The 12906-nt window shown below is 31.4% G+C and overlaps 1 protein-coding gene across 2 annotated transcripts; it reads left to right on the top strand.

Annotated features, from left to right (window-relative positions):
• The first annotated feature begins 5667 nt into the window (after positions 1-5667).
• Positions 5668-10026, top strand: LOC146953469 (extra-large guanine nucleotide-binding protein 1-like). 2 transcript variants are annotated; one of them, XM_085709948.1, is made up of 8 exons: positions 5668-6784; positions 6877-7014; positions 7110-7214; positions 7485-7655; positions 7743-7920; positions 8125-8366; positions 8615-8778; positions 9202-10026. In XM_085709948.1, exons 1-8 carry the CDS (start codon positions 5747-5749, stop codon positions 9788-9790), a joined length of 2625 nt encoding a protein of 874 aa, XP_085566074.1. In that variant the 5' UTR covers positions 5668-5746; the 3' UTR covers positions 9791-10026. The 2 variants fall into 2 exon arrangements, with proteins under 2 accessions (XP_085566074.1, XP_085566067.1); XM_085709941.1 differs by having other exon boundaries at positions 8122-8366.
• The last annotated feature ends 2880 nt before the right edge of the window (positions 10027-12906 follow it).

Raw genomic sequence — 12906 nt, 5'->3', positions numbered from 1 at the left:
TCAGATTATAAAATCTAAATACAACAAATAAGCTTCGAATTATAAAATCTAAACGGTAAAAATGATCAATAAGAAGGCGCAAGAAGTGAGTAGGGTTATAAAATAAATTCAGTTTTTTTTTTGAAGGTCAGTTGGGCTTAATTCTGTTAGGGTTTGGGCCTTTTGAAATAGTCTTACAATTTTTTTTTTGAAGAAAGTCTTACAATAATATATAGGGTTTTACTTTTCCCATCGTATCTACTTCTCACTTGCCCTATATATTTTACAAAAATTCCCATGGGATTTCGGATTCTAAAATCCGAACACATCAAAACTAAGTTCTGATTTTATAATTTAAAATATACTTATGTATAATTAGCAATCAGAATCTCTCGCATTTCAGCAGTTTTGAATTTCAGTATTAATAATAATTAAAAAACAAAGTAAAAAAAATGATAAAAATTTGTCAAATAAAATCATAAAAATACCACAAAATATTCAAAAAATCAAATAAAACTAATGCAAATTTTTTCGAATTTTTCTGAGAATATGAAAAATTTAAAATGGGTCTAAATGATGGAATTTTGAATTTTGAGGAGCGGAATCCCATGGATGTCTTGATCCTTGATTTTTTTTTTTTTTTTATTTTCTAGGGAAGTTTCATAGCAATCTGATCAAGTAGCTCAAAAACCAATTTTTTTTACTAAGAACTGCTAACAATGACCTAAAACAAAATGATGAGAGTTAGGAAGATTAATATTGTCCTTAAACTGGTTATCCATGTTACAAACAGACTCAAAATTTGTGCTAATACAGTTCGAATTATATAATGCGAACTATTTTTCCCTGAATAATGGTGTTTAGGGGGTGTTCGGATTCTATAATCCGAAAAAAGTAAGGAACGCCAGCTATTTTTTGAGTTTTTCGGATTATAAAATCCGAATTGGTGGTAAACTCATTCTTTTTCACCCTATAACAAAGGAAAAACTCAATTTAGATTCTAAAAATCTGAAAATCACATGGGCATTTTCGTAAAAAACATAGGACGCACGAGAAGGTGATAGGGTGGAAAAAGTAAAGGCCTATATAAAAGCACGGAGTTGTTGGGCTTAAGTTTGTTGGAGCCTTTTTATACGTTTTACAATATACACCCCCATAAAATGAAGCTTTACTATATACATCTCCGCCCTACAAAATTTGTCATGGGCCCTAGGCCATTGCACCATTGGCCAATGCCTAGGACTGGCCTTGTAGACTAGTAAGTTTGTTCTACAATATCAAACTACTATAGTTGGATTAGCATTTCCATACATACGAGAAGTAATTGACTCGGATGAGAATAAGGATTGTGGTATCAACATGTCTTTGGCGGTGGTTACAATCAATTTGATTGATTTTAGTATAAGGTTCCGGGCTATGTGTTGAGTTGAGATCCTCTCATTTTTTTTTATAAATAAAGAGCCAGATTAATAGAAATTAAACACAAAAGAGAATAAGATGAGATACATATTTAAAAATAGTTTTTAAATGAGTCCCACAAATCTCATATCTATATATATATATATATATATATATATATATATATATATATCCCTAATAATTTGAGTTTTTCTTTTTAAATGAGTCCCACAAATCTCTTATATATATATTTTTTATATTTTTATTTTATATATATATATATATTATATTTTTTTAGTCTAACCACTATTAAAAAGTTAATCAAATTACAATAACTCCTCGGCAACGGCGCCAAAAACTTGATGAGATAAATCCGCAAGTGCACGGTTTTCCGATGTACTAATAAAAGATACTGTTCTGACAGGGAGTTAGGAATTCAATTAACTTTCAGCAATGATTAGAAAAGAGTTTTGGGTTATAAAGTTTGGATTTTTAATTAAAAGAAAATAATAAAAAATAAAAGCGCCTTGGGATTATTGGTTCATCTAGATGACAAATCGTTCACAAAACAAACCCTAAACCAAAACTTTATATTGGACCAACTTTCTAAAGACAAGTTTCTCTTAAGCGTATCAAAGCTTCTCTCGAAGTCATTGAGTTTGTTCCTCTAGCAACCACGCTTATTCTCATGGTTGATTGCTATTGGAATCCTTGAAGAACGAAACTTTATGTGTCTCAAGGTTTGCTAGACTATTCTCATGTTTCGCAATCCTTGTCTAATTTCACTTGTTCCAATATCAAAACTCTGTTGTCGTTTTATGAATTTATATTTGTGATGATGAATTAACAAACACTAACCCTCCACTGTCGCTTTATGAGTTTGGTATTTGTTAATTCATTATAAAAACGGTGAAATTAGATTAGAAAGTAGATTTATATAAAATTAGGGTTTATGGTTTGGTTTGATTAGGATTATGTCATTAGACTTATCCAACAATCCCAAGACAAGAAGAGTCTACTCACTCACGTTCATTGTAGACATAGAAGAGAAGAAGAATAAGAAGAACATAAAAGTAAATAACAATAAAATAAAGGTGAACTTTTATTCCAAGAACAAAAGATGGTTTTACAAACTAGATGGCTGCTCTATTTATAGTCTAACATTGACTTGAGCCCCAAGATTTAAATCACTAAAGGGTTCCACAAGAAACCATGGGCTCTAGGTCAGAAATACTAAAATAGGCAGCTTTGTCGAAGAAGCAAAAGCAGCAAAAGGGCAAAAGGCGCGCCACTTGTTATATTTTTGTACAAGATCTTCAAATTCTTTGCACAAGATATTTTTGTATGAGATCTTCATATTTTTGGCATGAATCAGCTCCAATTTCCCTTTCTTTTGCTCCAAGACTCCATCTAACAAATATTTGTTCCTAAAATAAAATAACTTGCAATTGAAGTAAAATAGTTCTAGAAGGAAATAAAAATATATTAAATTTAATTAAAATAAACTTAAATATTAAATAAAAGATAGTAATTAAATAAACTTTAATCTGCATACGAGAAGTAATTGACTCCGATGAGAATAAGGATTGTGGTATCAACATGTCTTTGGCGGTAGTTACAATCAATTTGATTGATTTTAGTATAAGGTTCTGGGCTATGTGTTGAGTTGAGATCCTCTCAGTTTTTTTTGATAAATAAAGAGCCGAATTAATAGAAATTAAACACAAAAAAGAATAAGATGAGATTCATATTTAAAAATAGTTTTTAAATGAGTCCCATAAATCTCTTATATATCTATCTCCCTAATAATTTGAGTTTTTCTTTTTGTTGAAAAATATATAGAGGATCTTCAGCCCTATATATCTTCGAATGAAAGTGTCAATTAAATAAAGAGACTTCTAATCCATGCTATAGGTACGTAGATGTTTGCTCCATCATATTTGATAAATATTTTTTTAAAAGATAATTAAAATTTTAAATGAAATTACAACAATAATGAATTGCAAGACTATGGTGGATGAGAATCAGTCTCTCTTGTTTTGTTTTGAGAGAGAAATTGAATCAGTCTAAAAGTTAAGAATAGTAGAATTAGTGTTGCAGCAATAATTAGCCAACCATGTCTTGGTCAAAACTAACCTCAATTATTATTGTGTTTGGATCATTGGTGCAAAAGTAACCCACCAATGCGTAACATGTCCACAAAATTCCAAGTCAACTTTGTCTTATCAATATCAATATCATACAAAATAGTAGTATATGAAATTTGCCATAAATAAATACTAAGGGATAGTATATTATGTCACCTTCTTTCAATATCATTCGCCATTGCTTACTCTTTGACGTAGCTACGAGACAATTTTGCTCACAATTTCACCTCTCCCTTTGACAATTGACAACTTTGCTATGGTGCCGTCTGCGTATAATTTAACACGGTTATATTGAATTTTCATGGTTTTCAAACCAAAACAGAAAATAGCCTTTCTTTTTTGGGAAATACTAAAAGGTATTTAAGCCTATAAATAAATAAATAACCTTTCTAGACAAACATCAACATGATATGATATGAAAATAACCTTTCTGAGCAAACAACCCAATATAGAAAATAACCTTTCTAAATTTCCCAATAAAGAAGCAAACTTTATTACCAAACTTCAAAAAATTGTTTAAAAATGTAATATCATTATCGCCTTTTTTATTTTTGTTATTTCGTTTGAGTTCTATATTTAGGAATATGAGTGGAAATAGTATGAAATATCTTTTAGTAAAACTTGTTTGAATGAAAGTTAAATAACACATATTTCTTTGATGGATGATCTATTAAGTATATTTGTAAACGTTCATTGAACTTTAAAGCTTGCATTAACTTGATGAGTTATCGAAATCCAACTCACCTAAATGTTGTCTATACAAATAGTTAAATATATTGCAAGTTGTTCAATTTCTACATACTTTTTTTTTGAAAGGATATGTTTTATTTATTTTTAGTATTCACTTTGGTAAATTTTTGTTTTTTTTTATTTGTTTTTGGTACAATATGGTAAAATGTTTTTAAAATTACCCTCTAAAGTGACTAATAAATAACCAACTAAGGTTGAGTCTGACCGGAGAGACTAAACCCCCACAACACCTTGAACCATGGTTTGAACTAGATATAATATCTTTTTTTTGAAGAAAAACTAGATATAATATCTAACATTTAACCATTTAATGTTATATTGTCATTTTCCTTTTTATATTTAATTATTTTAAAATTGATATAAATTTTAATTTTGAATTAATTTTATTATCAATATCAACGGAACTCTAGTATCAAATAATTCTTCTAAATCTTCCTTAAAAAAAAATTCTCCAAAATCAGTATTATGTCTATTGATGGCCTATTAAATTTGACTTATTTGAGCTTATCTACCCTCAAAATCATTTGTGAGACTCTTTGTAAGACCTTATGAAAATAGTTTATGACATCTTAACAAGTTGTTTTCAGGTTATTTTCATAAGCTCTCAAGATAGATTATGAAAACAATTTACATCTTTATACGATTATTTTAAAAAAACTTATATTATGATAAATGCTTATGCTATAAATTGTAAATTAAGTTGTTTATTAAAAAACAAGGCTTGAGTTATATATTATGAGAACTCTAATAGTATTAATGAGTTATATACCAAGCATGACTTTTTTTTTTTTTTTTACAAAAACAATATACCAAGCATGACTTGGTATTTCCTTTTGTTTATTCTGAAACAAAATCAAGAAAGAAAAAAAACTAGTCCATTCTTGACTTATAGACATGATTTTCCCTCACATAAAATAATTATCAAAATTTTAATTATTTCAGAAAAAAAATAGTTTAATATTTTGACTAAGTATTTGATTGTGTAACACCCAACTCTTAACATAGTTACAAATCACAAAAAAAAATCTGCATGACCAAAGTAAATAAATTCAAGTGATAATATTGATATGTTAAGTTAAACATCTTTACTCGATTTGCATCTTAAACCTTACAAATACGCGAATGAGTTTTACGTAGTATTTGTCAATTCTTCCGATAAAGAACACTTTAAAAGCTACCTAGAACACGTTTTGGAATGGATCTATTCTAGCACATGTATCTATTGTCCCACCATTTATTTCAACCTGAAAGTGAAATAACACGGTGGTTCCTTTGAAACATTCTTAGCCACACTCATAGTATACTCCACATTTTCCTCCTAGTTTCCCTTCAAAGTCAAACGTTTGGAACACGTCCAACTACTTAAACAAGTACCTTATTTTTCTCTAAACTCATCCATTTTGGTCAACCTTACATACTATACACTCCTCAACAATTTCCTCTTCCATCTTTGTTTCTATTCTTCACATGAAATGGTTTCTTTTCTAAGAAAACTAAGAACTTTTTCTGTTCCTTCAATGGAAACAGAAGATAGTTTTAGTAGTAACTATGAATATTCTTTTGCTGTTGTATACAATGGTCCTCCTCTTGATCATTCAATACCAGAAATTCCTATTTTCAAGATTGATCAAGTTCCTGTTGCATCCATAGCTTCTTCTCTTTCTCATGATTTCAATGTACCTGTTATTCAACCACTTGGTAAAGTTCATCACAAAGTTAAGCATAAACATAAAAAAACCATTTCAGATTCTACTGTTTATCCAAATTTAGAATCTCATCATGTAGTTGAAATTGTAACATCAAAAGTTGATGTTAATGTTGATGTCAATGAGAATGAGAATGTTGTTGATGATGTTCCAACAAACTCTGATACAATAGAATCAGGCTCAGGTTCGCGTTCGGGTTTTAGTTCTCCCTCTTGTGAGATATGTTCAATAAGTGAAGATGAAGAAGTAGTAGTTAGAGCAAAACATGTTAAGAATCCGTCTGCGGTAACATTCCGCGACCCTGAATCGAATTACATGGTACAAACCGAAAGTGACGAGTATTTTGATAGTGGAAGTGTACCATTGAAGCCACATGCAATTAGACCAGGAAAGAAAGGGTCTTGTTATAAGTGTCTTAAAGGGAATGGTTTAACTGAGAAAGAGGTTTGTATTGTTTGCAGTGCAAAGTATTGTAGAAACTGTGTGATAAGAGCAATGGGATCTATGCCCGAAGGAAGGAAATGTGTTGGTTGCATTGGTTATGGAATTGATGAGAATAAGAGAAGGAATCTTGGAAAATGTTCTAGGATGATGAAACAGTTGTTGTCTGAGACTATTGTTGATCAAGTTATGAAGGATGAAAGGTTTTGTGAAGCTAATCAAATTCCGCCTCGTCTTGTTCAAGTTAACTTGCATCCACTTAATAGAGAAGAGCTTATGGTGTTGCTTAACTGTAAAAATCCACCTAAAGAGCTTAAACCAGGATCTTATTGGTATGACAAAGCTTCTGGATTTTGGGGAAAGGTGAAAAATCAAAACTCAACTTAATCCTCTAGTTGAATAAGAGCTTAATTAATATGTTTATCCTAATGCTGTTGTAATACTTGATTATACAGGAAGGTCAACCACCTTGTGAAATTATCAGCCCCCAGTTGAACGTTGGCGGTCGCTTGCAGAGAAACGCAAGCAATGGAAACACAAACATCACCATAAATGATCGCGAGATTACAAAAAAAGAGCTGTTCGTACTAAAGGTTTTTGTGTTATACACTGTCCTTTTATTTTTCATTCTACTTAAGACTGTTAAAAGTTTAACCAATAAAGCTAATGTAACATTGGTTGTTTGCAGATGGCAAGAGTGCCATGTGAAGGAACTCCTAACTTTTGGGTGAATCCTGATGGATCATACCGCGAAGAGGGGCAAAAGAAAGATAGGGGATGCATATGGGGCAAGGTGATCATTTTTTGTGATGCAACTTTTTGTTTGGTTTTTTATCGTAACAATGAGTCATCATTAGTTATAGACCGTAGTATTTGAATACAAGTTGTACTTCGTAAACTCTAAGCTTGATTTATAGAAAGGCACTGTAGCCGCTCTGCAGTAGGAGACGTAGGCACAATTGGCCAAACTCCGTGATGAAATATCGTGTCTTCTTCGTTTGTGTGTTTTGTATCTGTTTTCTTTTGAACCGGGGGTGCTGTTCTAACAAATTTCTTTCTTCAGGCTCAAACGAAGGTTGCTTGTGCTATTCTGTCACTGCCGGTTCCTTCAAAATCTATGACTCTTAACGATGAAGGTGAATCAGCTAACAAATCAAGCCTTCATCACAAGACACTTCAAAAATTTCTACTTGTTGGTTGTGTAAATTCTGGAGCATGTACTATATTTAAACAGGTTGGTTTCGTTGCTTTTTGAGAATTTCTTTCCTCTTCAGTTCATACATTCATTTTGGATTACTAAAGATTGAATATTTTGTCTTAGGCCAAGCTGTTGTATAATGCTCCTTTCTCTGAAAATGAGCTTCAAAATATCAAATTGGTGATTCAAAGCAACCTGTTTACCTACCTTGGTATACTGCTAGAGGGGCGCGAGGATTTCGAAGAAGAATATTTACTAGAGAATAGGAAAAGATTGCCTTCTGATGAGTCCTCATCATCTGGTAAGCTTTTTTCCTAAGCAATCTCACAAGTGCTTATGTCAAATAAGTTCAAATAAGCCCTAATACTTCTGCCTAATTATTCACTACTCATAACTTTGTTAGAACCTTTGTGTACTGTGAATTTAATGATAATAGAAATATCGTTACCTTCAGTTTTGTGATTATTTAGTTTACTGATTAAATATTGTATGACTTGTGCAGCAGGGAATTCCGGTGAAAACGTTGATACAACACCCTATTCAATTGGTCCAAGACTGAAGAGTTTCTCAGATTGGTTACTTAAATGCATTTTGTCAGGTAACATGGATGCAATATTTCCAGCTGCTATGCGCGAATATGGGCCAATGGTGGAGGATTTGTGGAGAGATGAGGCGATTCAGGCGACATACAACAGGAGAAATGAACTAAAAATGTTGCCAAGAAGTGCTAACTATTTTCTAGACAGGGTAAGAATATGATTATTTCAGATCATTGATACCCTTTTGGCTCAAGAATATCAAAATCAATTCAGTAGAATTTGTTAAAGATTTTGTGAACTTATTGAATTTATGCTTATCTAATCTAAGGAACAAGTTTACTGTGTCAACAGTGGATGTGTATTTTCAATACTTTATTGTTATAGTATTATTCTGTCATGAATGTGGCAGGTGTATAAAATCAAGGAATACTAATCTAAATATCTATGTGAATGTAGGCTATTGAGATTTCCAAGATAGATTATGAACCATCTGATATGGACATATTATATGCTGAGGGGATATCATTATCCAACAGCCTCACATCAATGGAATTTTCATTTCCTAAGTCAAGCAGAGAGGAGTCTTTGCATCCTGAATATCAACATGATTCTTCTCTCAGGTCAGCTTTGTAGTTTCAAGTAATTTTTCACATAATAGTAATTCCAAGTAGAAATAAAATTTCAGTTTCTAAGTGCTGCATTAAAACCTATTTTTGTTCAAAGTGAAAGTTTGCTAATAATGGAATAATTTGGCAAAAGTTGTTTCAGAGCGGCTATAGTACCTTGCTAGTATCATCGAAAGTTTAAGGTTTACATAGTACAACTCGAGTTTAAGTACTATGGTCCAGTTTATATAGTAGTACCCCTGTACTCGAGCGACCTTCCCTATGCACTATGCTACTATAAGTTAGGCACACAATTAGCCGTACTTCATGATTAATCGTTTGTATTTTTTGTGCGCGTTTATTTATCTATTGTTTTAGAGTCGGGTTTCCTGTTCTAAAAGCTTTCTTACCCTAACCCTACTTTATGTTCCCTAACAGATACCAACTCATTAGAGTACATCCAAAAATCCTTGGAGAAAACTGCAAGTGGTTGGAGATGTTTGAAGACACCGATGTTATTTTGTTCTCCGTCTCCTTAACCGACTACGATGAGTACATTATAGACAGTAAAGGAGTTGCTACAAACAAAATGTTGGCAGCAAAAAACCTATTTGAAAACATCATTGCTCATCCAAATTTCAAGAAGAAGAAATTTGTTTTAATACTCACCAAATTCGATCTTCTTGAGGAAAAGATCGAACATGTTCCATTAACAAGGTGTGACTGGTTTTGTGAATTCAATCCGGTTATAAGTAACAATCACAAAAAATGTGGTAACAATGGAACTATGCCTTCATTAGCTCAAAGTGCTTTTCAATACATTGCTATCAAGTTTAAGAGATTGTTTCATTCGTATACCGAAAGAACTCTATTTGTTTCTTTGGTTACTGGATTAGAACCTGATACGATCGATGAAGCTCTTCGATATGGTAGAGAGGTTATTGAATGGGAAAAATGGGATCCTTCTATTGTTAATGATAAGTCTGAGATTACTTCAACAACCAATGGAGATGCAAGTACTTCATGAATTTTTCTCCAATTAATGTATAAAGAATCGTAGCATTTATGTAAAGTTCATAGAAGAGTTCATGAATTCACATTTCACATATAGAGGTGAATTAGCTCAATGAGGGTTCAAAAAATTTTGACCATAGTTTTAATAGGTGGAACCCCAAATATTTAATTTTGCATTAAAAATTGCTCTTTATTTGTATTTTTTTTACAAAATTCTAATGTACAGAAACATTGAAAGATGTAGAAGAGAGAAAAGACTTTTCTTTTTTGTCATCTTTAATATGATCAAATGAAGATTTTTGATTTTTTTCAAAAAGTTGTTTAAATGTTTGCAAAAATATCTTTAAAGTGTTAAGAAAAACAAATTGCTTGTTTTGTTTTCTCTCTCTTTTATTATAAGTGGTCCATTTAGTCATTTTCTCCATAAAGATACTCATATCTGATGTAGGAATGTAAATATCTTTATCTTGTGAAGAACATGATATTTTATAGGGTTGTCAAATATCTTGCTGAACCAGGACACTTTACCATTAAATATAATAATATCTAGCAATTTCCAAGCTTTTGAGCTAAGAAGTAGGGATACCAATAATGTTTACAAGATATACATTGTAATTAGAGATATGGTCATGATAAAGTTTGTATAAATTATGAGATAAATTCTTCATAATAAAAGTTTGGTTCATGCTAACTTGTACCCTAAGGGCTTAAGATAAGAAACTATATGTAGAAATTTAATCTTGGAAATTATGCATTCATAATCTTAAAAATTCAATGCAATATTTATTTTTTAATTCTATTTTTGGATCCTTATCTTGTACCCTTAAACATAAGTTAACATTTTTCTAAAAGTTTTCATATCCTCACTTATTGAGCAAAATAATTCATTTTCACCCACATTTTCAATTTCTTGACTTCATTAATGTGTCTCAGAGTTTGAGAAAGTTCGAAGCCTTTATTTATTTTACCTTTCTAATCTCTTTATTCATTTCCCATTTGACAATTATCTTTATCTTCTAGAATAAATAGATACTCTTTAAATGAAAAAAAAGGATGATATAGATAGATATTTTAGAGGGCAGAGCTAAGCTCAGAATTGACTCATCAATCAGGAACGGGTACTGAGCTGAATTTTAACCAAACTCATTGGTCAACGGTGGTTGTTGACTTGTTGTGCTTAGCATCAACTTACTTAGTCAATTTTATCACTAAGCCTAATAAATAATTATTTTACTTCTCTAATTATTTCTCTAACCATCTAGAGATCAAGATTAATTTGTATAATATTACTTATATAACTAATAAAGTCAATACTTGAATTAAACACTAAGCATGTGTTTGGATCGGCGTTTGGAGGCAATTTTTAGCGTCCAGATATACACACTTTTAGACGTAAAAATTGTGAAGTCACAAATAGTAACTTTTGTATGGATGCGAAGTCTAGCAAAATTTGACCATAATTTCAAAAGGATAAATTATTCCTATTTAGTAAAGCCTAAATTTTATCTAGTCACTATTTTTCTTTTCCTTTCCTTTGAAAACAATGAAGTCATCATCTAGTTTGACCTTAACGTGTAAAATGGGGCATATAATGTGTCAATAAACCGCGTTGGAAATCATAATAACCTTATAATTCAGGAATCTCCTTTAGCAATTTGTTTGGACTTTGTTGTCTTTCTCATCATTATTTGCGAGCTTCAAATTATCAATGCATGTGAACTTAAATTACATAAGGATTGTTATGAACACTTTTTAATGTCACTAATTACATGTCTTAAAGATGAAGAAGGAAAGTTTCAATAACCATTTTTGCTTTGGACATTAAACTTTGTTCAAAAATTTTCATGTTATTTTTTTTATTTGAAGTTTTTTTAAAGACAAGAAATATTTGTAGCAAGGGGTTTAAATATGAACTTCCTAAGTATAACTTCTTTGATGTCACAACCTAAGCTACTTCTTCGAGGACTTATTGCTCGATATATAGTCGATCGTAGGTGTTCAAAACAATACATAGAAATTAATGTTCATTAAAAACTTCATTTTATCAAGATTGAATAAGGTATTAATAGTACATATTTACTTAAAAACTTAATCATGTGAGGATAGATGACCCGGAGTGCACCTAAATTGAAAGCCAAAGTGGTGGAAGAAAGAAAGACGATAGCTCCTCGGAAGGGATTGTATACTTGCAAACACTACAACAATTAAGTTAGTCGATGATCAAAGGGTATTGGGTTTTCCAGTCGGAATCATTGATTTTGTTAGACTGTCCTCGACGTTATTAACCAATCAACATTTGATAACCATTACCGGATTCTCTTGGGTGCTCTCCTTGGGAATCTCATAGCATACTCCCTAGTGAGCAAGTCTATTAGTGGATTGAACTTGAGCCAAGTCTGAAATAGGAGATATAAGAAAAGGAAAGAAAAATTAAGAGAGAGAGAGAGAGAGAGAGAGAGAGAGAGAGAGAGAGAGAGAGAGAGAGAGAGAGAGAGAGAGAGAGAGAGAGAGAGAGAGAGATATTTTCCTGCAAAACCATCTAAAAAAAAGTTCGTTCATAAAGCTAACATTAGGAGCAAATGTTAATAACCCGAAAGTTTGAAAAGAGATGCACAAATTATTTCAACTAAATGGTTTATTGCTTGAATAATTGTAATCAAACCAAGAGCAATTAAACAACTAATTACATTATACTAGTAACACTGCATATATAACATTTCATTACAAATTTTCTTATGCAGGAACCAAATGACGTATATATTTGAATAAACAACATATGTTAGCAAGGCGCAAATCTATCCATAAGCAAACATATTGTTGACTCAGATAAGGTTGTAGTGTCTCTCTGAGCAGCTATGACCTCCTTTTGAGCTTCCCTTCCAACTTCCTTCTCTTCTTCTAAACCATCTTTGGATTTGGAAAATTTGGTTTTGTTGGTTAGAACTTTCTCTTTGAGCTTGGCTAGCTCACCAATCCATACCTCTACCATGGCCGACATTTTTCTCACTTAATCAAGTATTTTAGTCACTCTTATAAAATGAAATTTTCCTTTTTTTTTTTGTTGAGATTTCTCTTTGTTGTGAATGATGGTTGTAATAGTAGAACTATATCAACGTGGTTTATATATAG

The sequence above is a fragment of the Medicago sativa genome, chromosome 1 (genome assembly GCF_051527215.1).
Source record: "Medicago sativa cultivar Bolivia chromosome 1, Bolivia_mono, whole genome shotgun sequence".
NCBI lineage: Eukaryota > Viridiplantae > Streptophyta > Magnoliopsida > Fabales > Fabaceae > Medicago > Medicago sativa.
Note: the sequence above shows the minus strand (reverse complement) of the source record. Positions and strands in the feature narration are given on the sequence as shown.

What these genes read in the sequence shown, in the direction of transcription:
- LOC146953469 (XM_085709941.1), top strand. Translation starts at nt 5,747, where the DNA reads ATGGTTTCTTTTCTAAGAAAACTAAGAACTTTTTCTGTTCCTTCAATG. An exon ending in AAGAGCTGTTCGTACTAAAG is followed by an intron (nt 7,015 to 7,109) that starts GTTTTTGTGTTA and finishes GGTTGTTTGCAG; the next exon opens with ATGGCAAGAGTGCCATGTGA. An exon ending in CATGTACTATATTTAAACAG is followed by an intron (nt 7,656 to 7,742) that starts GTTGGTTTCGTT and finishes ATTTTGTCTTAG; the next exon opens with GCCAAGCTGTTGTATAATGC.